The following is a 24,943-nucleotide window of genomic DNA, read 5'->3' as shown; positions in this document are numbered from 1 at the left end:
ATGGGGATTTTGTCAGTGCAAGCTCATCAGTCATTTAGAATGAACTGAGGATTTTTTTTTTATTTTAATGAAATGAAGCCAATTTTTATTTCATGTATCGAGCAGATACACCTGTACCTGCGTAAAGATAAACTGTATGTAAATGACACTCAGTCATGTGGTGACTACCAATAAGTGAAAGAAATGGTGGTTCATTTTTTCCTTTAATGTGAAAAATGGTTCTTGCAGATCCTGAAATAGCTGCTGAGGCAGATAGAACAGTAGAACAATGGTCTTTTTAACATTTAATTATTGGGTATACCTGACTATAAGCGCATCAAATACATGATAAAGATCATTAAGAACAAATGTTTTAGGCTCATTCTGATACTAGTAGATGGTGGTGCCCATGCATTTCCCTTCAGAATTATTAGTTTTAGCAGAAATGTATTTAATGTGCTATCAGAATGGATAAGATGTCTAATTTTTAGAAGGAAGACATCTGATTAGTGGTTATATGGTTGCTTTTGCATGTGTTCTGCACCTGGATTTGCAGTTTATGGGCAAATTGCACAAGGTGGAGCTACAAGAGAATGAGATTTTGATGCAAAAATGAGAAACAACTCAAAAAGTCTTTTGCTTAACCATAATATGTTATTGAGAAGAGAAGAAGTCATTGTGCAGCTTTATGTTCATAAATATATTCCACACTGGTTAAAATGAAATTTGAAAGAAAATCATTTTGGAATAATGTTAAGTTTTACATCTGTCTATTTGTCTGTTTGGTCAGCTGGACCCTCAGATGCTTCAGGGTAAAGACTGGCAGAGGACCGTCATTCCTATGAACGGGGTGAGCATGACATTCTACACTCAGCCATCACCTCAAAACTTTGAAGAAAGAAAAAAAAAAAAAAAAAGACTTTCTTATCATTAGGTCACTGCAGCAAAATAAATATGTCAAGTCCTCAAGCACTAGGAAAAAAAAAGACTCAAAAGACTAACATAACCACGCCACGTTATAACCATGTCAAGCTCTCATGACTTGTCATGACCGTTTATTTCCACTTGTATAGCAGCGTCATGTTACCACTGAACCCTGTGTCATAACCCTGACATAACCATGTCATAAACATGTAATGGACTATGCTATATGCTGTCCAGCGATATTGGAGTGTCATGTCACCAGTAAATGTCACAACATGCCAACTTCTACTAGTGTGCTCTAGTTAGCATATGTTTTATAGCATATTTTATGACAGATGGTATAACGCGTGCATAGTGTCATGACCATTGATTTAGAGCTGTGATTACATTTGTAAACCAAGTCTGTATTAGATGTGTCCTGATATAAGATTAGAAAACAACTTCCAATTAGAAAACTATATATTCTATAACTATTCTTTAATTTCCGTGGATATAGAATACAGTGTCTTATGCAACAGTTTTCATAATGCAGGTACTACAACATCCATCGTACAGCTCTTAAGACCCATGCAAAAATTACCACAAGCTGTTATGATAGCAAATATTATGGCAGCTATAATGACAATGTCACCAGACAGAATATAACATATTATATGTTTATAACATGACTATGTCAGTGTCATGACACAGGGTTCAAGTAAAGTTCTACGACGAATTACCTGCCCATAGTAGTTGTAATTATAGAACATAAACTAGGACAGGATACATTATAAGGGAATAAAATTCACAAGTAAATGTTACATATTGATGGCAAGTGCATCAGCGGTGTTGTTTTTATGACGTAGATTGAGGTGAAGCTGTCTATGAAGTTCACAAGCAGAGAGTTCAGCCTGAAGCGAACGTCCTCGTGTAAACAAACAGGAGTGTTTGGAGTGAAGATCTCCACGGTGACCAAGTGAGTAAACGATTCATCTGTCAACATCGATTGCACTCAACACAAGCACTTTGTTTATTTAAGGCAAAGTAGTAGGATCTACTACAGAGCTAAAAAGGTCTGCTAATTAGCAAACGAGGGCCCAGGTCTGTTCATGTCCTGATTGAGACACAATCTCACACTCATAAGGGAAATATCTTTTGAATTTTTTTTTATCTCATTCCTGGCTGATTTCATGAAGGAAATGATTTTAAGTGAAAGGCTGAAGCAAACGTAGGACTGAAAAATACAGTTTGGGAACAAAAATTCTAACTGAGGATGTCTCCTGTAGATCTGCTTTTCCAAAGCAACACATGGCAAAGAGTGGAACTATAATAGCTCACGTAAACAAATTAACGAAAGAGAAAGGAAACAACATAGTGGTGATTAACATGAGAGATTGCAGGGATGAGATGAAAAAAGGACTGAGAATCGGGGAGGATTGAGGTCTTGTTGCAGAATATTCTTACATAATACTATTTGAATCACATATGGTGTTACAAATCTAAATGTGTGTGAACAGGATATTCTATTTCTCAAATGCATAAATCAATTTACACTATATTACCAAAAGTATTCGGTCACCCATCCAAATGATCAGAATCAGGTGTCCTAATCACTTGGCCTGGCCACAGGTGTATAAAATCAAGCACTTAGGCATGCAGACTGTTTTTACAAACATTTGTGAAAGAATGGGCCGCTCTCAGGAGCTCAGTGAATTCCAGCATGGAACTGTCATAGGATGCCACCTGTGCAACAAATCCAGTCGTGAAATTTCCTCGCTCCTAAATATTCCACAGTCAACTGTCAGCTTTATCATAACAAAATGGAAGAGTTTGGGAACAACAGCAACTCAGCCACGAAGTGGTAGGCCACGTAAACTGACGGAGAGGGGTCAGCGGATGCTGAAGCGCATAGTGCAAAGAGGTCGTCGACTTTCTTCACAGTCAATTGCTACAGAGCTCCAAACTTCATGTGACCTTCAGATTAGCCCAAGTACAGTACACAGAGAGCTTCATGGAATGGGTTTCCATGGCCGAGCAGCTGCATCCAAGCCACACATCACCAAGTGCAATGCAAAGCGTCGGATGCAGTGGTGTAAAGCACGCCACCACTGGACTCTAGAGCAGTGGAGACGCGTTCTCTGGAGTGATGAATCACGCTTTTCCATCTGGCAATCTGATGGATGAGTCTGGGTTTGGAGGTTGCCAGGAGAACGGTACATTTCGGACTGCATTGTGCTGAGTGTGAAATTTGGTGGAGGAGGAATTATGGTGTGGGGTTGTTTTTCAGGAGTTGGGCTTGGCCCCTTAGTTCCAGTGAAAGGAACTTTGAATGCTTCAGGATACCAAAACATTTTGGACAATTCCATGCTCCCAACCTTGTGGGAACAGTTTGGAGCGGGTCCCTTCCTCTTCCAACATGACTGTGCACCAGTGCACAAAGCAAGGTCCATAAAGACATGGATGACAGAGTCTGGTGTGGATGAACTTGACTGGCCTGCACAGAGTCCTGACCTGAACCCGATAGAACACCTTTGGGATGAATTAGAGCGGAGACTGAGAGCCAGGCCTTCTCGACCAACATCAGTGTGTGACCTCACCAATGCGCTTTTGGAAGAATGGTCAAAAATTCCTATAAACACACTCCTCAACCTTGTGGACAGCCTTCCCAGAAGAGTTGAAGCTGTAATAGCTGCAAAAGGTGGACCGACATCATATTGAACCCTATGGGTTAGGAATGGGATGGCACTTAAGTTCATATGTGAGTCAAGGCAGGTGACCGAATACTTTTGGTAATATAGTGTATCTCCCTTTTGAATAATGTATTATTGGATAATAAGTGTATCCTGAGTATTTTTTGCATATGTTTTCTTGGCGGTGGACTCAGACCTTTATTCCCTATAGAAGTTGAACAGTATTCCTCTAGCAATCCAGTTTTATTGCTCAACACTGATATCCTTGACGTCATGTATCATAATGAAAAATGTACTCTCAAATGGTTCTGAACGGTACTGAGCTGTGTATTTCCTGTTCAGACGAGAACGTTCGAAGGTTCCCTACATTGTCAGACAGTGTCTAGAGGAGATTGAGAGGAGAGGAATGGAGGAGGTCGGCATCTACCGCGTCTCAGGAGTCGCCACTGACATCCAGGCTCTCAAAACCGCCTTTGACACCAGTGAGTATAAACAAGATGAAAATGACAGCAGTTCTGTTGTGTAGATTAATCTTGAAAGCTGTGACTAAATGTGTAAACTTGATGTGATCTTTATTATGGGCAATCAAGGAATCATAGTCACAATATAGAACAGACAAGGAATTCACAGACTTATCCACAATCAGTGGACTAATAAACACGCATGGGTGAAAATACCATGAAACAAGAACTAGAATACAGGGAAATAACTAATCAACTAACTAACTAACTAACTAATCAAGACTAACACAGAACAGGTGAACACAATCAGGTAACAGACCGGTAACAGTGATAGGACGGTGGGTAGAGACAGGACCAAAACAAAACAAAACAAAAAAAAAACACATGGAGAAACCAATACAGAACCACTTAAGAAGAACAAGAACTTGTCATACTGGGAACCATGACACACACCTTTGAAAGTAACAACAGAGAATGTAAACAATAAGGAAACACACTTCAACCTCCTATCATCATGTTGGCTGTTACATTTAGGATAAAAGAGAAACTGTGTAATTTTCTTCTTCAAACATCCATCCAACTTCCATCCAACTTATTTCATCACATTTTACTTAAAAGTGAATATATATACTATATAAACAATGATATGGCAAATATCCAAAAGTATTCTAAAACACACACTTGTGGTTTATTTCATACTTCTGTTGGCTTTTATTTTAATTTACAGTTTATGGGCTGCTGAAGTGCTTTTATTAAGCTGATATATTTTTGGTGTTGTGCTTTGAATGTGTGTAAATCTCTCTCTCTCTCTCTCTCTGTCTCTAAACACACACAGATAATAAGGATGTCTCAGTGATGATGAGTGAGATGGATGTCAACGCCATCGCTGGAACTCTGAAGCTTTATTTCCGGGAGCTTCCAGAGCCGCTCTTCACTGATGAGCTGTATCCCAACTTCGCTGGAGGCATCGGTCAGTTGTATTTTTACTTTTACTTATAACATATTAGATGCTGATGGTGATGCTGATTATTTTCCTAAATCTGTACAAACCTTTCAGGAGTAGAAGTGTGCTGATTAGTGTGTGTGTGTGTGTTTCTGTGTAGCTCTCTCAGACAGCGTGGCTAAAGAGAGTTGCATGCTGAACCTGCTGCTGTCTCTTCCCGAACCGAACCTGGTCACCTTCCTCTTTCTACTGGATCACCTGAAGAGGTAGGAACGCTCCAAACGAATGCTGATCATTTTATGTATCATTTCCTAGAATTTCCTAGGGAATTTATTTGAGGAAGCAGACCAGGGATGAATTGCGGCATTTTTTGATACTATCCTGGAATGACCTGCATATGCAAAAAAAAAAAAAAAAAAAAAGCAATGAGCCACCATATTATTTTACTTTGTGTATTTTTCCTTTGTTTCTTTGTGCATTTCCTTGCACAAAAGGAAGGAAAATAGAGAACAAAAGAAAGAAGAAAGAAAAGAAACTTGTAATGCAAAATTAACACGTACTACAAAACAAGTCTACAGTAATTTTTTTTTTTTATTTCAGGATACTTTTTAATCATATAAGAGAAATATGAGAGATGCTCTCAGGTCTCTGATGCTGTGACCAGGAGAAAAAAAGTAATGTGGGTCACCAACATCCAACCAGTCAGTACAAGGCAAATTCGCCTGTCAGGTCAGAAAGCTCTGCCTCCTCCACTAGAGTTTGGCCTTGACAGGACGTATGATTTTGCAAAGATTTGTCAGTAATTCTTTACATGGTTTTCAGTTTTTAAAAATTATGTCTTAATATTGAAAAAAGCTTAGCTGATGTAGGAAAGTTGTGAAAAAAAGATTGAAGGAAAAATAAATTATGATTTATGGTCACGTTTCAGCGATATATATTTAGATAGATCTAAATATAAACATGGCCACAGAGGAGGCACGTGTGCTGTTCAGACAAAGTAACAAAAGATTTTTTTTTAATTTAATTAAAGAAAGCAACATCAGATGTCACTGCAACCCTTCTATGCACATTGGGTATTGAAGGCTTTTCTCTCTAACGACTTTTACGTCATGTTCAGGATTTTTGCATGACCAGTGTTGGTGCTTTTTTGTCGGCTTTTTAGGAAATTCATTTTAAAACTGCAGAATGTTTGAAAGCGTGTCCTTATCCCTTTCTCTGTGTGTCAGGGTTGCTGAAAAGGAGAGCGTGAATAAGATGTCTCTGCACAACCTGGCCACGGTGTTTGGACCGACTCTGCTCCGACCAGCAGAAAAAGACAGCAAGATTCCCACAAACCCCACGCAGCCCATCACCATGGGAGATAGCTGGTCCCTCGAGGTCATGTCACAGGTACTGCCTGAGATGAATAGCGCTACACTGTTGAGCATTTTCAAATGGGCAGAATCTTATTCATTAAAAAAAAAAAAACGTTGATGAACAGAACATTTCCTGGTCTTAGACCTGAATATTTCTATGATACACTGTACACATTTCATCTTTGCATGAACTATTTATTCATAATGAGACTTACCTACATGATGCTCTTGTGTCACATGACATATGACACGTGTCTGTTTCTGTATTAGGTACAAGTCCTGCTGTACTTCCTCCAGCTGGAGACTATTCCCACACCGGACAGCAAGAGACAGAGCATCCTCTTTTCCACAGAGGTCTAGAATGAAGCACGCTGAATATGAACTCTGGTAAGTGGACTGATGGAAGAGAGAGACCCCTGCTGGATACTAGCAGGAATAACCGGACTCTCTCTAATGAGGTCTACACACACAGCCACTGAAGGGCACCGGCGGCTCACATGGATCATAATACTCACTCTTTCCAGGGCGTCCTGACACAGCTTAGTGATTTCTGAACGTTAGTACTCTGCTCCTTTTGCTGTCCTGTCAGGAACTGTGTGGACTGTGGGCCAGAGCTGTATCCTTGTATCCTGTATCCTTGCACACGTTCCGATAAGCCAGTGCGGTTCGAGCCTCGTCCTCCTCCTCCTCCTCCTCCTCCTCCTCCTTCATTTCTGTTCCCTGAGTGCTAGAGCCTGAACTGTGTTTCTGCTGCTGCCGTCAAATAGTGCTCATGGCGTCATTCCTGAGTCTGTGCTTATTTGCAGTGTTCCAGTGTCGCTGCTAGTTAAGATCGAAGATGCTTGCTTAAACCTAGGGCTTTTTTGTCTTTGTGTTCAAGTTAGGTTATTAACCTTATTAGATATAAGTTGACCAAAAATCGAGCATTATCATGTTGAGGCGTCATCGAAAGCAATACGGGACGACAGACACGAGCGTTTTTGATCATTTCGTGCTCAGAGTCTTGTGTTTGTGAGATATTCTTGGATAACTGCTTAAAGAACATAACACTGAACATTGGTCAATTTCATTGTGTTTCAGTAGGAAGTGCAGATTTTGTTCTGTTAATAATGTTTCTGTCTCTCATGTCTCTTGTGAGCAATAGTTTAAAACATAATTCAAGGTGTTACATTCTGTAGACAGTTCAATATGCATTTTATTATTATTATTATTATTATTATTATTATTATTATTATTATTTTGTAATTCTATTTAGGGAATCTTGTGGAAATATGTATGTACATAATTTAAAAACTATTTCTTTTCTTTTTGTAGGGTTTCCTTAAGTGTAATCATTTATTTATTTTTTGGACAGACTGCCTTGTCTATTCATTAAAGAAATCTCTGGTAAGGAAATATCTAGAAATATCTAAGACTAATATATAAAACTGGAGTGACCTTTGACCTACTTTACCTAGTTCACATTCCGTTTAACGCCACAGATAGTCACTGTGTCCTGACATGCACCCTTTTTTGTGCACTATTTTCGGAGTTCTGTCTTTTTGTAGTCCGAAAGCGTAGTGGGAATGATCTAGTGTGCTCTTGAGATCCCACAATGCACCGCAAAAAAAAAAAAACGTGTCCAAATGATGTACAGAATACCCATAATGCACTTTGCAGTTTGTAGGGAATAGGGAATAGGGAGTCGGATGCTATTTTGAAACACAGCCGGTGAGTTTGTTTAGTATAAAACCGAAAAGGATGCGGGTCCTTTGTTTGTCCTTGTCCTTCATGTCCCTGTGAGGATCCACTTTATGAAGGCTAATTTGTGAGACATCTCGTTGTCTGTGTCCTTTCGGAGACGTCTATGACTTTGTGTCCTTTTTTTCTCTCACTATACAGCAGTGCCTCGCTGTCTTTGTGTAATAAAGCTACATTTTGTCTCTAATTAACACTGTATATGTACATGTAGTGTCATGGGGGAGAAAACACGCACAGTGTTTGCTTTTGTCCTCTAATTTGTTATCGGTCCTCTCTGTGACATGTCAGTCATCTTGGGCACTGTGTTCTGCAGCAGCCATGTTCTGCTGTGCCAACAAGCGCCTCCTTTCATTCATATTCATATCAGTCTCTGAGCTGTTATAAAGCATGCAGGTAAAAAAAAAAAAAAAAATCAAGTCTCAATTTCTTTTTTTTTCTGTTTTTTTTTTTTTTTAATAAAAATTCAGTATGCATTACTTTTATTTAACATGCAGGCATGTTTATTTTGGGTTGTTGTTTTTTTTGTTTTGTTTTTTTATCTTCAAATTATGAAATTTTGAAGTTTCTGTGTTTCGTTTTGAACCGAACTCTTGCTTCTGGGTGTTTTTTTGTTTTGGTTTTTATTTTGTGACAGGATTTTCTATTTGGACTCAATTTTACTGTAAAATACAGTAAAAAAAGATTTTTTTTTTTCCCTTTGATTCAAACGTCTATTAATACCCATGTGAACATAACATTCATGCCAATTGATGTTTTCCTGCTTTAACCTGCTGCCTACAAGATTTGTGTCAGTGTTTTAAAAATGTACAAACACGCATTTTGGAAATCTGAATGCGTAATCTCTATTTGTAGATCATAGGCACAAAATTAACACAACATTGTAATCTTTTATTGATCAGAGAGCAGGATCTTACACGAAACCTTCAGATTTGTGATTATTTCTTAATTTATTGTGCTGTTTGTTGTTAAATGTTTAAGAAATTTAAATATAGAGATAGACTCAAATTGAGGGGAAGTATAATAAATAACTTATTTAAGAATGGATTCGTTATCTGCGCTTTTTCCAGTGTTTGGGGTTTAACTCTTGCTACTTAGACTTAAAACTTTCACTTGTCACAGAGCAAAGCATGTCATCATCTGATCTGCTCTGATCTGGAAAAAAATACTGCTGTATCAATTGTTTATGACAGGAAGCTTTTCTCTTTAGCACAGATATCACCCTGACTTAACAAAGCATCACTGTTTTTATAATTGAACAATATCAGCACATTAAATGAAGTCCTGAAGTGAACACCTCTCCTAAAATATAGTACTTTTTTCAGTGTTGTAATGCCACAATTGCTTATTGTGTATTACATTTAAAAAAAAGAACTGTTTGTAATCCTTTTGAGAGATGTTATTTTATGGGCATGAGTATACAACAACAGTACAACATTACCCTAGTTTGTGTTTAAATCTTTAACATTAAGGATAATGTTAAAAAATCATAATGGAAATTTCTTCGACAGCGACTAGAACAAGAGTGGGGTTTCTGCTCTTCTCTTGTGAACGTTATTGAAATTTTCTTGATGTTGCTGTTGTTTAAAAAAAGAAAAAGAAAAAAGAGAGAGATACTGCACTCCGGAGACTCAACTGTTTGGAAGGCGTTTGCGGCCTCGGTTTGTACACAAATGATAAATAAAACCTCCTTTATCTATGAAATTAGTTTCACTGTTTTCACTGTCTCGTCTGAAATGGTGTTCAAGCTGATGGGTTTTTCTGTCTTCACTGTCTTTTTATTCTGTTCTTTTTTTGTTTATTGCATTAATCAGTTCAGTTAGTTACTTACTTAAGATTTGTATTTTTTCATTTCTCTTCATGTCCACATGGGGGCAGCACAGTTTCAGTCAGGTCAGATTTGAGCAAATCCTTACATACACTTTGCACAAAGCAATTAAAGGATTTTCTGCAAACAGAAAGAAAGAAATCTGTAAAAGTAATTAAGCAAAACACAAAGGACTTTGGTTTATTGATTATTTCTATTATAAATATTCACGTTTCATTGTTTGTTATTATACACACTTCATGAATATTCTTAGAAGTGAACGGAACATTTGCAGTCTTAGTTAATCAGCCGTCCAAACCCCTGCCTAACTCCCTCCCTCCCTCCCTCTCTCTCTCTCTCTCTCTCTCTCTCTCTCTCTCTCTTTAATAATAAAAAATAAATCATATGCTGGGTTGCCACCACTGAATTCCATTTTTACTTAAGTGACTAGCTTAATAGGTGAGATTTGATTATCTGTTGAATTTCTTTCTTTCTTTCTTTCTTTATTGAATACTGTAGTGTCTAACTACAAGCTGGGGAACATTAAAGGTGCAGTGAGTAGTTTCTGACAATGTTTTTCCAAGATTATCATAATTACAAATTTCTGATTTCAAAGATAACTCGGGAAACTGATTTGAAATAGCGCAGTGGAGTGGATTTGGCATTTTTAAGGCATTTTTATGTACATTTTTCAGACCCTGAATTGGCTTTGTCAACTTGCAGCTCAGCTCTGCTCTATTCCTTAAAGGCACCTCAAAATCTCACCTTTTACTCAGTGGTTGAACTGTAAAAAAGAGAAGGTGAGTTCAAGGAACAGAGGTTTTGGGGGTATAATTACTCTCATTTAATGACATGGAAAAAGATCTTACCTTGACAGGTGTCAAAAATCTTGCTACACAGAAGATATCAAGTTATCTTAATTAATGGGGCTTAGGATAATTACATACTGAGGCAATCCCACAAGCCAAATATAAACTAAAATTTTGTATTATTAACAAAATATATTTGTTTTACCATTTGTACCAATTTTATATATTTGCCAGCATTTTTCAAAGGTTAACACTGGTTATCATACCTGCTTTTTTCTTTTTTTAAGGACAGTTTGTGAATCTTATGACTGATAAAAGACATCTTAAGTAATATCACATAACCACAAAGGGGGTGGATCTCCTCTCATCCCCCTGGTTTTACCTTGTAGTAACACTTAAACAGGAATTGTTCTAACACTCTCGTTGTAATACGTTATCATTTCTATTATAACAATTTCACACGGACTTGTACGGAGGATGCTCTACACAATCTAAACCTAATTACGAAAGGATTTTTAAAAACGTGCTGTAGCACTGAAAAATATAATCATTGACATGGTGAAGTTTTCTGTAAGGAGACGTTTATTTAGCATTTTTGGAAGGAGTCTCCAGTGTCAGAGGTAAAACTGCAACTTTCGGCTTTCACCACAGGAAAGTCTTTAGGACAGAGCTTTATGGTTTCACACCCCATTGTTGATTATTTTCCTATAAAATCACACCCCGTGGAATTTTATTCCTTACATATACTACAGTTTTAAATACTGGTTTTTACCAGGAGCTTAAGGACCTGAGATACTAATATTGTTCAACACATCTTTCTGTGATTTGTGTAATGATCATGAGATCAAATTATAGGAAAGAGAGCTGTTGTAAATCCAAATTTGACAACAGGGTTCTTGCACAGACCCAGAAAAATCTAGATGTGGAAAAATATGGCAAAAGAAATGTTGTTAAAATCTTTTCTCTTATTTTCTGCTTCTAATGCATCTCATTTAATTTTTCCCTTTTCAAGACACAGTTACAGTTACCTTATTAACAATAATTAAAATAGAAAATCTGGAAAGTTAAGAAAATACTTAAGTAAATAATTTAATTTATTAATTTGAATGAAGTTTTGAAAATATTATAGATTTTTTTCCCCAAAGAAAGAGCAAGGACCCAGTAGTATCATGTCTATTAAAATGTGTTAATAAAAGCTGCTGAAATTAGACCCAGTTAGTCTATGACCATTCTTTATCCTGCCCCAATTTTAGTCCTCCCACTGAAAATCTGTCACGTCATTTCTCCATATTTCTCTATCAAAGCATGTCCTGACATGCTTTTCCTTTTTTTTTTTTTTTTTTGTTTAATTGTTGTAAACGTGTGAAATTTTTGTGTAACACATGACAGCTGATTCCAGCATCACATGAGGGATGTATTTTTGGGCATGCCACAATTCATCCATCAAATTGCTCTTGCTCTTGGACTAAGATAAGGAGCTGCGGCTTCCTACTCCATCTTATGTAACTTGAAGCTCGAGGAGAAGGAGGCCAGCCGTGTTGATGGAGGAAGCGTAAAAACTGGGCTGTGCCAATCTGTGGTATGAGTGCTTATGTCTGTGGAGAGAGGAGGATCTGTCCTCGGAGCTCTGTTGCTCTCTGATTACTCTCACTCACGGTTCTATCTCTGTGCTCTGGCTACAGCTCCTCCCTGAACACAGCTACAGTGTTCTGGGCCGTTAGAGCCTGACCCAGGCCAGATAAGAGCACTCTCGTCATCAGAGACTGGCCTGTTCCCTGCACGCTCCAGATTTCACTGTTAGGCTTCATCCTCTCAGAGTTTCTCTCTAGCTCTGTTTTTTGTGTCTTTCACTTATGTCTCTTTGTCATGTAAAATTTTTGTAATTCTAACATCCTGCTCCATCATCCGGGTTGGAGGCTGTGTTTTGTTTGCTGTGTGTTTGGTTGTTTTAACACCAAAAGGAGGTTTAGAGCTGTCAGTGCTTTCTCTCACAGGAGTGAAAAAGGAAAGTCTTATCCGCTCTTGTGTAGCTAGCTGTCAGTCATGTCATATCACCCCCAGTGCCACCCAGCTGTATGCATTTCCTGTGTCCAGAAAAAGAGACATTAGCTGCCACTGAGCTCAGCTAGGACACTCTTCATCAGGTCTTTTTGACATAAATGCTTCCACAAAACTAAATTTATAAGTCAACCGTGGAATGAATAAATCTTCTACTGCAAGAAGAAGCAAATGTCAGTTATTCCTGTTCTTCTTTTAGACATGTCTCAGTGGATTTAAATAAAGATTGCCTCTTATCTCCCTGCATGCCTTTCAGTAATCTGTGGGTTTCTAGCCATGCCCTGTCATAGCTCTCCAAACTTTCTCTATCTGTGACTTCTCTCCATCCATCTCTCCGCTCATAAAACACACTGACAGGCTTTTGTCTGGAGCTGTTAGCCGTTTGCCCTGTGCTCTGAAGCCCAGGAAGGTCTAAACAGGTGCTAGTTATCTACCATTAAGTTACAGGAAAAAGTATGTGATGTGGAAATGTTGTCATTGTTCATTAGCACTGTGAGTTCAATAGTTGAACTAGAAGAACTCTTGTCCTTTTAATAAGGAAAAGCTCAGCTGTATGGCTTTACATAGAAAATGTTTTATGTAAGAGTTCTAGACTTACTCTGCCCCTGGAGACTCCTTCCAAATAAAGCTAAATGCTAAATAAACGTCTCCCTCGCAGAAAGCTGTGCAACAAGTGCAAACCCTGTGTAAGTTGTTACCATAGAAGTGATAATAAACTATAATAATGCCTTACGCTGGAAGTATCATCAGAGCTGCTGTTATGGAAAATGAATCAACACTTCCGACCAATCAGAACTGAGAATTCAACAGCGTAATCAAGTCACTCATTGATTATCACATCCTGTTTTAGCATCCTTATAAATTGTTCAGTGCTCATATATGACTGTGGTGAGCATTTTCATAGGATGTTTTCCATCAGCAACAGCAGCTGCAGGTTAATCTGAGTTCCCAGGAAAGCTAACTGATAAACATGACTAAATATTAAATATTTGAGAAAAGGTTTGAATGAATGTGTTAAAATCAAATAATAAAATATGGTTTCTTTTAACTTTAATTGTATTTGTAGCCAACTGCAATGCAATTAATGTAATACAAATGCAATTTAAAGTTAAACCCCCCCTTCCTTACACACACAAGGCCAGCCTTCACAACAGACTTCTAAACAACTCTGTGGCAGTTTTTCTTTCTTTAAAGGTTTAATTTCATCCTTGATAGTCCTTGATAAGCACTCAACCCTGCTCCAAACTGCCTCGAACAAAATACACCCATTGAGCAAGAGCTCAGCCAGACTGGTTTGCATATGGGCTCATTTGCTAAACAAATTTCTCTATCTAGCCCCTGTTTCTCTTTATCCTCACTCCATCGTCCTCTGTGTAGAACCATATCCCGTGTCTTCATAAAATCTACATTCCTTCCTGAATAATATTGAGATAAAGTTTATATAGACTTGTGTGTGTTAGAGGTGGGTTCTGAGGAGCTGAGGGGATTTTATGAGCACATGCTGTCATTAAACAAGGACATATGTTGTAGGTTGTTTGATTTTTTTTTTACCCCATGTTATGATTTACGCCCTTGTTTCCTGAGGGTTTAACAGTTTTTGGCACTTTTGCCATGTCCCCAACACCTGACACATTTTATCTGATTTCATCTGTTGTTTGTCCCTTTGTGTTTTACAAAATCTGAAAACTTCTGCGTTTTCTTCAAGAGATTTAAACTGGTGGGAAAAACAGTCTAACATTACACATGTGACCATGTGTATAATCCCTGTATGTTTTATTCAAATATTTACAAAGCCATGGTGAGACTGAACGTAATGCAACTCTCACTATGTCACTACACATACTGTGAGATCCTGATACACACACAAGAGGAAGTAAAGGACAGGTTTGCTTCTGCCCCTTTATTTCCCTGAAACACACCCCCCCCCCCCCCCCCCCCCCCCCCCACCCCTTCCCTTGGACCAGCAGACTGACTCGTTCCCACCCTGTTTGTCACTGTCTTGCACTTGGCTGCCTGTGGGACATTCTGATTTGATCTGTGGCTATGCACCAGGATGCAGGTGTAACTGTCTTGTTGTAGACCCTGGTGTCGGGTTAATACATAACAAGTCATTTGCATAGGCACCACAGATTTGTTTACCAACTACCAAAGAAGAGGTATTGTCAGTTTCCCCTTGCACACTGATTTTTTCCCCCCAATCTTCCCTTCTTCCACAGGCAACAGCTTGGAGCCAGGTTTAAGGATTCAGTGTTCCCGTGCTTGTTTTGCAGAATACCTCCATTAACTTGGCACTGCATGTAAAATGAAACTGCTTTTTCCAATCTTCAGCTGTGCCCACTGTAGCCTCAGATTCCTGTTCCTGGCTGACAGGAGTGGAACCTGATGTGGTCTTCTCCTGTTGCAGCAAATCCACCTGAAGGTTCAATATATTATGTTTTGAAATGCTTTTCTGCTCACTACGGTTGTAAAGAGTGGTTATTCTTCTCTGATCTCTCTCATCAACCACTCACTGGATGTTCTTTGTTTTTCCCCACAGAGTGTAAACTCTGTTATGCGTGAAAATCTTAGATCATCAGTTTCTGAAACACTCAAACCAGCCCATCTGGTGCCAGCATGGTCAAAGTCACAGAGATCACAATTTTCCCCCATTCTGATGTTTGACGTGAACATTAACTGAATCTCTTAAGTTAAATCTGCATAATTATGCATTGCACTGCTGCCACATGATGACGCATGGGCATGGCTGACTGGATAATTGCATGATTGAGAAGGTATCCAGTTGTTCCTATTAAAGAGTATATTTCAATATAAATGCAACTTTCGACAAGGAAAGGCAAAAACACTGTATGCTCCAATTCATGTACCTGAATATGTGAGAATACTGTTGCTAAGCAACTAGGAAATATGGACGCTGAGCACATGCAGAGCACATGTCTAACTATATCTAGCTCTGATAGCTAGTCTTTCATATGAACAATGTAAAGCCACATTGACAAGGAAGTGAGATAAAAATATAGAAAATATCAATGTTTTCCTGAAATGTATTGGTATATTATTACAAAAGAAAAAAAAGCTCTGTATGACTAAAATTATACTATATTTACACTTTGCATTAGCACTGACTGCAAACTGAACGTCTATTTGTGCCATTATATTGATCATCAACATTATATAACGTTATTAGAAAATTCGAGTGTGTTGTTCATGTGTAAACATTTGACTAAAACCAGATTAGTATAATTTGTTTATTGTTTGATTGTGAGTTGAGCTTTACAAAACTACCTTTTTTTAAACACTAAAATTCTCAGTGAGATCAATCCCAGCTATTACATAATAAAAGATCTGAAAAACCAAGCAAGCTTTTTACAACACAAATCAGAGAATGGTTTTATGTAATAAAGAGTTGCCCATTTAATGCTTTAAGAATGTGATTCTGAGAGAGTCATTTCACATATATATATCAATAAAAAAAAATCATAGTTACATTGCAGTTGTTACAAATAACAGTCCAAACAATAACAAGGAAATCGAGTGTCTGAAAAAGACGTATCGTGCTGAGGTGGGATTTTCCTAACTGTCTCTTTTGTTTGAGAAAGCCTGTGCGTGTGTAGCGGTGTCATCAAGAAATTTGTTTGTCAAAGCAGCTGAAGCTGGATTGATGGGAGTGATGGGAGTGTCTGCAAATCTCTCTCTTACTGTTCTCTAACAGTGGGACTAAAGCCCTTGTGCTAACACAACAGTCTTATCCAGATCTCTCAGAGGACTAAAAGCCCATGTGATTTTTTTATCCCCTTGTTTATACTGTCAGTTTACTAAAATATCCAACATATGTAAATCTTTTACATGAGTCACCCTCCTGGAAGTCAAACACTCCAGGTGTGTGCGTGTGTGTGTGTGTGTGTGTGTGTGTGTGCGTGCGTGCATGTGTGCGTGTGTGTGTGTGTGGTGCGTGTTTTAGTAGACTATTTCAAGAGAAGTATCATGGAATTTACGTTAAAGCTATTTTTCCCCCCTTTTTCACCAGGCTGTGAAGTCCATTCATCCAGTCCCTTGAAGTTTACAAACCTGCTCGACGGGTGATTTGCATGCCAGAGTTCCAGGTACACATTTATATGACACTCTAGCGCACAGAGATTTCACCCTGCCTCTGGCAAAAAGTACACCAACGACTGCAAAGCCAACGGGAACTGAGCATCCGGATCCTCTACAGGGCGGACCCGCGAGAACAAACACACTCAGTGAACCTTTCCAGGCCAATTTTGTCTTTCATTTCGATTTCAGTTGTTAGGTCAGAAAGAGGGCTTATACACTTAGACATTTACATATATGACATTCTGCTTTTGATTTGCCAAATCACTCCAAGGTTACACATTTTCTTATGTTTTCCTTTGATTGACTAGAGGCTGGTTTGATTTAAGAAGGAAAAAAAAGCTTTATTCACATCTTTACTGTCATTTTGAATACAGGCGTGAACACAAACATTTCATAAATATTACACTTGTTTGGATAAATTTACAACTCACTTAAATATTATTATATAAAATATCAAAGGTTGTGCTCTTATCACTGAACATTTTATTCATAAACATTAGTTAAACCACGTTTAAAATGCTTTCAATGGCTCCAGGTAGAACAAAATACTTCTCAATGGAGGGTATGGATGAGCATTGCATTATCCTGTCAAGGGGCCAAAATTTACCAACGGCCCTACTTAAGGGTTAAAAGAGCGACATGGCAAACAAAAATTACTTCAGTTAATATTGATATTGTGGAGGTGATTCATTAACCTTCTGTACTAGCAGTCTGTGAGGATGTAATAAGTGACTCATATCTTTGTTGTCCTCTTTTTATCGAATTTCTCGCAGTCCTGGCCTTCATGCCAGCAGTTGGCCACCTTCCTGACGGGGTCACTTTAGGCCGTGCTGGCTCTCGTGGTGTCTGCGGAGGTCCACTTTCCTCTGGAAGCCCTTGGAGCAGATCTCGCAGCCGAAAGGCTTGAAGCCTGTGTGTTTGCGGCTGTGTGTGATGAGGTTGGAGCTTTGGCTGAATGCCTTGCCACACACCTGGCACTTGTGTGGTTTCTCACCTGTTCAAGTCATTGAAACACAAAACATTATTGATCTTTTTTTTTTTTAATTAAAAAAAACCCCAAAACTTAAAAAAAACATGCATGCACAGAATTAAGCATTTCTGTTTTATGAAGCTATTTTGCCAGAGGAAAAAAAAACAGAAAAGAACCGAAACGCCTTTAAACAAGACTTAAATTAAAATCTTTGCTTAAAATCAACACCAAACAAAAATTTGCGTGCAATCCAGATTTTCACAGGTTCACTGGAAGCGATACAGCCTGCCACGAAAGAGGAAGCTTTCACAGAGACCTGAGAAAAGCAGTATAATCAGATATGCAAACGAGTCATACATTTGTTTAGCTTCGTTTCTTGATTTATCTATTGAAATATTACACTTGGAAACATGCTCCTGGGAAACAAAGCAGCTCTGAAACATCAAAGCTGTCCAGGATTGAGTCCCATCTCGTTCTCTTGCTTTGCTTACCTGTGTGGATGTAGGTGTGTTTCTTCATGTCGGATTTCTGATGGAACCTCTTGCCACAGTACTGGCAGGGGTACGGCCGAGTGTCTGAGTGGATCAGCAGGTGTGTGGACAGGGTTGAGGAACGTTTGAATGTCTTCCCGCACATTTTGCACTCGAAGCTTCTTTCCTTTGTGCACACATTTACATACACAAACAACAACAAAAAAATCAAACCAGATTTCCTAGGACACTATTTTCATACAGACTCAAGCATTATTAATTTATCCCTTGTAGTTTACCTTTACAGTTTCCATCTCTTGTCTGTTGGATCTTATGAGGATGTATATATAAAGTAGTTGAGAGAAAATGTGATGTTCTCCTACAAGGACACTGCGGTCTATTTAATTTGGTTATTTGTATAGACTCACACTAATTTATTTCTCATTTTCACTCACTTGCTATTTTCATGATCAGAAATGAAAGTATCTGCACTGACATGGGTGGAGTGAACCCTACCCTGTTTGTTACAACCCAGTTTAGTGGCTGTGGACCAATTATCCCACCAAATAAAATATGTCACCAAAGTTCCGACTATTGAAGTGAATAAATTATTTTATCAATAAAAAATAAAAAGTAAAAAATAATGCAAGTAAAAATATCTTGAATATAGGCAAATTCAACTAATATTTCTCTTCATTAAATTGTTTTTATTTAATATTTGTGAAATCTAAGATTATTAAGTCTATTTCTAGAAAATTTTACTCATTTCCCAGCTTAAAATTGTTTTCTATTCTATTACCAGATAATAGTTAATTATTTCAAGCATTTATTTCTAGAAAGAAGCAAAATAGCCCAAAAAAAAAAGCTTGAAATTAGTAAGTATGTCCAGAAATAGGCTTATAGACCCATAATGAGAAATATTACAGAACATTTATTCAAAATATCTTCGCTACGGTACCCCCTTTTTTAAAGTGTTGAAATATTGACGTGAAATATGTGAAATCATATCATAGTGCCATATATCATAAAACTGTCCTTATGAAGATGAGGCACTTAAAAGGAATGCCAGCTGATTTAATTGGACATTGCTAACCACACTTTTTGAGAATATATTAATTGTAGATGTAACTCCACCCCTTTTTATTACACCATTTATGCACATGGTTACGAAAATACCAAGAATATACTGTATATGTGTAATTTTGTGTCTTATTTGTATGCATATAGGGAAAATAGGGTCTCTAGCCTTTTAAAATCAGAACAATGACTCTGTATGTTAAACTACTATTTATCATTCAGAGAGCATTCAAATTAACCCATAGTTGAGCTGTTACCTGAGAGTGGATGTTCATGTGTTGCTCTAAGCTGACAGCATGACCGAAGGTTTTTCTGCAGATACTGCAACCAAAGGGTCTCGTTCCACTGTGAGAACGTCTCACGTGGACCTCCAGGCCATGAGGAGTTGAGAACACCTGGATGAGACCAGAGGAATGGAAATGTCTTAATATTCAAAAAGATGGTTCTGATATAACATCACCTACAAATATACTGGTTTTGCGTCACCAGCCAGCTAAGGTCTGAAATTTGGGTTTCAAAAGAACCTGAACAAGAACCACCCTTATGTTCACCTTGTCACAGGTGATGCAGTGATAGGTATCGGAGGTAGGCGAGTAATGAGTACTGCAATCCAGAGGCTGTTGATCTTCCGGGCTTTGCTTGAATTCAGATCCATACAGGTTACTTGTGTGCTGTAGGAGGGACGAGTGGAAGCCCAGCTGCCTGAAGTCATACGGAGAAGGCAGGGTATCCCAGGCATAGGGTGGCTTATAGTAGGGAGGGAATTCTGCCATCTGAGGCTCTGAGGAGAAAAAAAAAGTCTGTGTTTGGTGACACCTCTGATTGTTTATCCAAGGCGGGTACCCGCATGACCTGAATGCAACATAAACACTTTTTTAACGAGCATAGGTAAAAAAAAACGGACCAAAGCTTGATCTCTGATCAAAAATGAGATATGGAGCTGTCAACTGTCGGCCCCTCTGTGTAGACATGCCAAGTGAGTTCTAGCACTTACCAGAAATGTAATAAGGCTGGCCAGCTGTGACTGACTGCTCAGGGCGCAAGGGGATGGGACACTCTGGTTTGTTTTCACGCTTCACATAAGAGTAAGGGTCTGTGTGAACAGCTTCTGTCAAAGGATCCAGTGGCATCCTCTTGGGAGAGGCTGGCTCCTTTGGTTCTGATGGGGCAGGCTCTGTAACTGAAAAAAAATGACATGCAAAGATGAAATAAAATGTATTGCTTAGTGTCCTTGATTTTGTTTTAGTTTTGTTAGGATGATGTCATAAGATAAGGTGAAAATTTGCATGTGTGTGACCGTGTTGAATGGGGTGTTTGATAAATAAAACTGGATTATTTATTCCAGTCACTCCATGTTGCCTGGATTTGAGTTAACGCAAGTGTGTCCATCTGTAGTTTTGCTTGAGCATAATAATTGCTGATTTCTTCCTCTAACACTCCTGATAAATTGGACTGGACCGGTGAGTTCTTCTCTGTTCATGCAGGTAAATCCCCAAATTAGCTTGGACTCACTCCAGTTATCCAAGGCTAAAGTTGCAAACTAGTGGATTTCCAACACACACTCTCAGTAATGAACTGTACCTTTCCTTGACACTGGAATGGTACCCTTAAGGGTACATGTTTTTATTTTTAATATGAATCATTTACCTGAAAACATGAATATACAGTATTATATCTTTAAAAATGTTTTAAGGTGCATAACTGGATCCTAATTAGTTTTAGGAATAAAGCTTTAAAAGTATACTGCATGCACTTTTCCCAGTAAAATATACAGAACATACTAAAAGCACTAAAGTGTGTACTGCCCCAAGGATTGATACAGTTTTTTTCTGAGAGTGCAGCATGTTAGACTCCTTTTGCATATGATAATTATAAGATAGATATGTAAATAGTGAGGCATTTTGTAAAAGTTATTGAAAACTGAGTTTGTGCATTGGATAACTTAAAAAAAAAAAAAAAAAAAAAAAAGACCATCAAACACTTTACTGTTCACTGACATAATAAAGGTACCAAATGGTAGTTCTGCTTGTTACCATCAAGGAGGATACTCAGTAAGAATCTTTATCTGGATATCTTTAACCTTTAAAAATGATTTAAACTAATACTTTGACCTTAATTAAAACTTTTTCCCAGGTAAGATATTGTATACACACCACCCCAGCAACAGTACAAGGAAAAGTACAGTATAATGATGCTGCTGCAGATGGGGCTAAAGTTTTTTTTTTTTTTTTTTTTTTTGTACAGTAATTTTAGAATTTGTTAATACTATAACCTGACAGTCGCCATAACTGCTTGAGGATTTTAAAGAAAAGTTTGATTGCACATGCTAACTTTGATTGGTTTTCAGCCACCAATTACCTTGATCTCTTGTTTTTTCATGCGTAAAGCCAACTGTTCCGTTAAAAGAGGCGCGCACAGTTATCCCAGCGATCAGACAGACACAGCACACACACACACACACACACACACACTTTCAACAGAAAGATTCCTGAGTTAATGAAATTAACACCAAAACCAATTTTAAGAACATAAACAATTTTTAGGAAAGCCGATTATTGTTCACTTTGACTGTTTTGTGTGTGTTGTGGTGCGCAAAAGCTGGCAAAGCGCACAGAAGTCCACAGATTAGATGAGAAACAATCGTGATGAGAAAATGAATTGAAAACACCCAGCTAAATAAAGTGTTAAATGCATGAACATCATCTGTTAAAGTGTTAAATGCATGAACACCTACCTGAGTTGGCTTCTTTGTTGTTCTGATCCGCGTCCACGAAGCGGTGCGCATTATAAGAGGAAGACTTTTTGCTTTTTACCAGAAACGAGCGAGGCATCGTGAAGCTGTGAGAAGATGAAAATGCATTAACGCCAAATGATTATTTATGTCTTTAATGCATCTTTATTTGCTCTTGTCTCTGTGTGTGTTTTTTAGCCTAATTTGTCGGAACAAACCAAATCGACAGACTAATCCAAAGTTTTGCATAGGCTATAGAAGCTGCTTATGAAAAAGAAAAAAAAACATCTAAAGTTTTATTAAAAATCACGGACTTCCAGATAGCATGTAGGTTTTATAATACTAGATTTGCAGATAATTAGTTTAATTAATATGTGAAATTTGTTACATTCTCTAGAGTAAATTAGTTGTGGATATTTCTCAGGTATTGTTGAGAAGAATGACATCAAGCAATCATTGTATTATTTTATTAATTAAATGTTATATCAAATTAAATTTGTAAATTAAATGTTTTTGCGTTTTTATCCTTCTTTTCGTTCATAAATTGTAGACAATTTAAAGTTGATCTAATACTCCATTAACATAACAGGTTATAGCTATTTAGTCAAGTAATCATTGAGACTATTTTTATTTTTCAAAAATGACATGTCCAAGGTTAAAAAGAAACTTTTCTTACCTTCAGATTTTCCCTTGCTTCTCTCTCTCTCTCGCTTTCCTCACCAAATTTGTTAGTGTACTCCAGTCATAAACCCTGTGGTGTGTGTGTGTGTGTGTGCGTGTGTGTGTCTACGTCTCTCTGATTTTCAATCCGATAATGTTTTTGCGCTGAATCTGACTGCGCTGCTTTCAGCCAATCAGCGCACACACTCACAGCTCATTTGCCTGACTGGGACATGATCTATTCCAAACAATTTCTTACATTCCTTACTTTTATGCATAAAATGAAACCTACATTAAAGTTTTGCTAAGGCAAGCTAAAGCAAACAGGTGCTCCTGGGCTGCTTTATTTATATTTTTATTTATTTAAAAATAGTAAATAGACTGTTTTTGTCGAGAAAACGCAATTCTATTTTACAATCTTTTATTCAGGCTATAAAAGGCTATAAAATGTAACACAACATTAACAAATTGTAATAACACTTTTACAGAAAAATGAATAAATAGTAATTTCCATTAACATAAATCATTTTCGTCTAGAATTTATCTATCTATCTATCTATCTATCTATCTGTCTGTCTGTCTGTCTGTTTATCTGTCTATCTATCAGTCATTCGGCTCTATAAATTATTTATGTAACTCATTTCATTTTGATATCTGTTCTCTATAGATTACATTTATAAAGGTGACCGTATTATGTATAGAAATAATTCTAAAACGCGCACGTGATTGGAGCACCTGAACGCGCCTCTTAAACACACACACCAAACCTGAAGTGCTGGAGTGTGCCATGTTTAATCTTGCTTTTATTTGCTTTGGCTGCAGTTAGTTTTAATCAAGTCGGTCTTAAAACACAACTCATTCTCTGGAAACTATTTGATTTGTGGTTATAGGCTTAAAAAAAAAAAAAAAAAAAAAAAAAAAAAAACACCTTGTAAACGAGTTTGAACGTTTAGGTGTTGTGAAGAAGACACGGGCTCCGTCCCAAATCGCGCACTTCCATTGCAAATATTGCACTAAACAGTAGTGAAATCCAGGAGCTGAAATCATATAATTCATGAACTATATTGGCCAGGCTTTATTTTTTAACAGACGCTGTTAATTTACACAGTTAATTTTACACAGAATTTTGAATAGAATTAATTATTCTTCTATGTTAATGTTGTAAACCTATCTAAATATCATGAGGTCTATACTTTAGCATTATAACATAGCATTATAATTATACACCAAACTGCTGTTGGTCTGCGTGAAAAGCCTCACACTGACTCAAAAGACGATGTAAAATAAAGAAGGAAAACAAGAGCGTGTCCTGGCACAGTATGTGAAAATATGTGGAAATATGTATTAAAGCTTAAACGGATTTTTGGCGACACCTTGTGGAATAAGTGATGTATTGCAATGTAAACGTAATTAACACTGCCTGAGAAGGTGAAATGGGGATTTGTTCTCTCTCTCTCTCTCTCTCTCTCTCTCTCTGTGTGTGTGTGTGTGTGTGTGTGTGTGTACACTCACCGTCCACTTCATTAGGAACACATCCAGATACACCTCCAGATTCATGCAGTTTTTCAAATCAGCCATTCGTGTGACAGCAGCACAGTGCACACAGTCATGCAGATACATCTCAAGAGCTTCAGTTAATATTCACATCAAACATCAGAATGTGGAAAAATGCGATCTCAGTGACTTTGACTGTCACATGGTTGTAATATTTATAACTGCTGATCTTTTGGGATTTTCACGCACAACGCTCACTAGAGTTTACACAGAATGGTGCAGAAAACTAAAAACATCCAGGGAGCAGCAGTTCTGCAAGGAGAAATGTCATGTGGATGAGGTGAGAGGAAAAAGACCAGACTGATTTGAGCTGACAGGAAGGCTATGGTAACTCAAATAACCACTCTTTCCAACCACGGTGAGCAGAAAAGCATCTCAGAATACAAACAGGAATCTGAGGGTACAGATGGCAGAGGCTCACCCAAACTGGGCAGTTGAAGATTTGAAAAAGAGCAAGTGATGGCAAGCAATATCCTGTGTAGTCTACAAGAAAAAAAAAATTGCAAGAAAGTAATTACCTTGTCTTTCAATTTTATTTTGCTTTTTTAAAATAGGCTATATGATGGTTGTATTCTAATACGAAATAACTAATAACTAAATTATATCAAACATTGAGAAGAAAACCCTGGAAAACAGGCCTGTCTGCA

General features: G+C 37.8%; 2 protein-coding genes across 5 annotated transcripts in view; one reads left to right on the top strand and one right to left on the bottom strand.

Annotated features, from left to right (window-relative positions):
• The window catches only part of bcr (BCR activator of RhoGEF and GTPase), an 83,866-nt gene extending 66,987 nt beyond the window's left edge, over nt 1-16,879 (top strand). For 2 of the 3 annotated variants that reach the window (XM_026929035.3, XM_026929034.3), the window contains exons 17-23: nt 770-829; nt 1,749-1,858; nt 3,915-4,054; nt 4,869-5,003; nt 5,137-5,242; nt 6,203-6,365; nt 6,602-9,772. In XM_026929035.3, the coding sequence (XP_026784836.3) occupies nt 770-829; nt 1,749-1,858; nt 3,915-4,054; nt 4,869-5,003; nt 5,137-5,242; nt 6,203-6,365; nt 6,602-6,691 (804 nt within the window). In that variant the 3' untranslated portion in view covers nt 6,692-9,772. Of the gene's footprint in view, nt 1-769; nt 830-1,748; nt 1,859-3,914; nt 4,055-4,868; nt 5,004-5,136; nt 5,243-6,202; nt 6,366-6,601; nt 9,773-16,766 lie in introns of those variants that run through there. The other variant, XM_034311224.2, reaches the window with a different exon arrangement.
• Nucleotides 16,880-17,149: 270 nt separating this feature from the next.
• On the bottom strand, nt 17,150-22,899 carry gfi1b (growth factor independent 1B transcription repressor). 2 transcript variants are annotated; one of them, XM_026928736.3, is made up of 7 exons: nt 22,759-22,899; nt 22,086-22,189; nt 20,346-20,531; nt 19,903-20,132; nt 19,609-19,746; nt 18,296-18,461; nt 17,150-17,828 (listed from the first exon to the last, which is right to left on the bottom strand). In XM_026928736.3, exons 2-7 carry the CDS (start codon nt 22,180-22,182, stop codon nt 17,650-17,652), a joined length of 996 nt encoding a protein of 331 aa, XP_026784537.1. In that variant the 5' UTR covers nt 22,183-22,189; nt 22,759-22,899; the 3' UTR covers nt 17,150-17,649. The 2 variants fall into 2 exon arrangements, with proteins under 2 accessions (XP_026784537.1, XP_053096115.1); XM_053240140.1 differs by lacking the exons at nt 22,086-22,189; nt 22,759-22,899 and adding an exon at nt 21,710-22,016.
• Between the last annotated feature and the right edge of the window lie 2,044 nt (nt 22,900-24,943).

Source organism: Pangasianodon hypophthalmus, chromosome 15, assembly GCF_027358585.1.
Source record: "Pangasianodon hypophthalmus isolate fPanHyp1 chromosome 15, fPanHyp1.pri, whole genome shotgun sequence".
NCBI classification, from domain to species: domain Eukaryota; kingdom Metazoa; phylum Chordata; class Actinopteri; order Siluriformes; family Pangasiidae; genus Pangasianodon; species Pangasianodon hypophthalmus.
Note: the sequence above shows the minus strand (reverse complement) of the source record. Positions and strands in the feature narration are given on the sequence as shown.

Excerpts from the sequence above, each read along its gene's own strand:
- gfi1b (XM_026928736.3), bottom strand. The coding sequence starts at position 22,182 with ATGCCTCGCTCGTTTCTGGTAAAAAGCAAAAAGTCTTCCTCTTATAAT. Across the intron at positions 20,133-20,345 it reads CCAGCCTTATTACATTTCTG|AGCCTCAGATGGCAGAATTC; the intron begins GTAAGTGCTAGA and ends TTTTCTCCTCAG. Across the intron at positions 17,829-18,295 it reads ACACACCTACATCCACACAG|GTGAGAAACCACACAAGTGC; the intron begins GTAAGCAAAGCA and ends TGACTTGAACAG.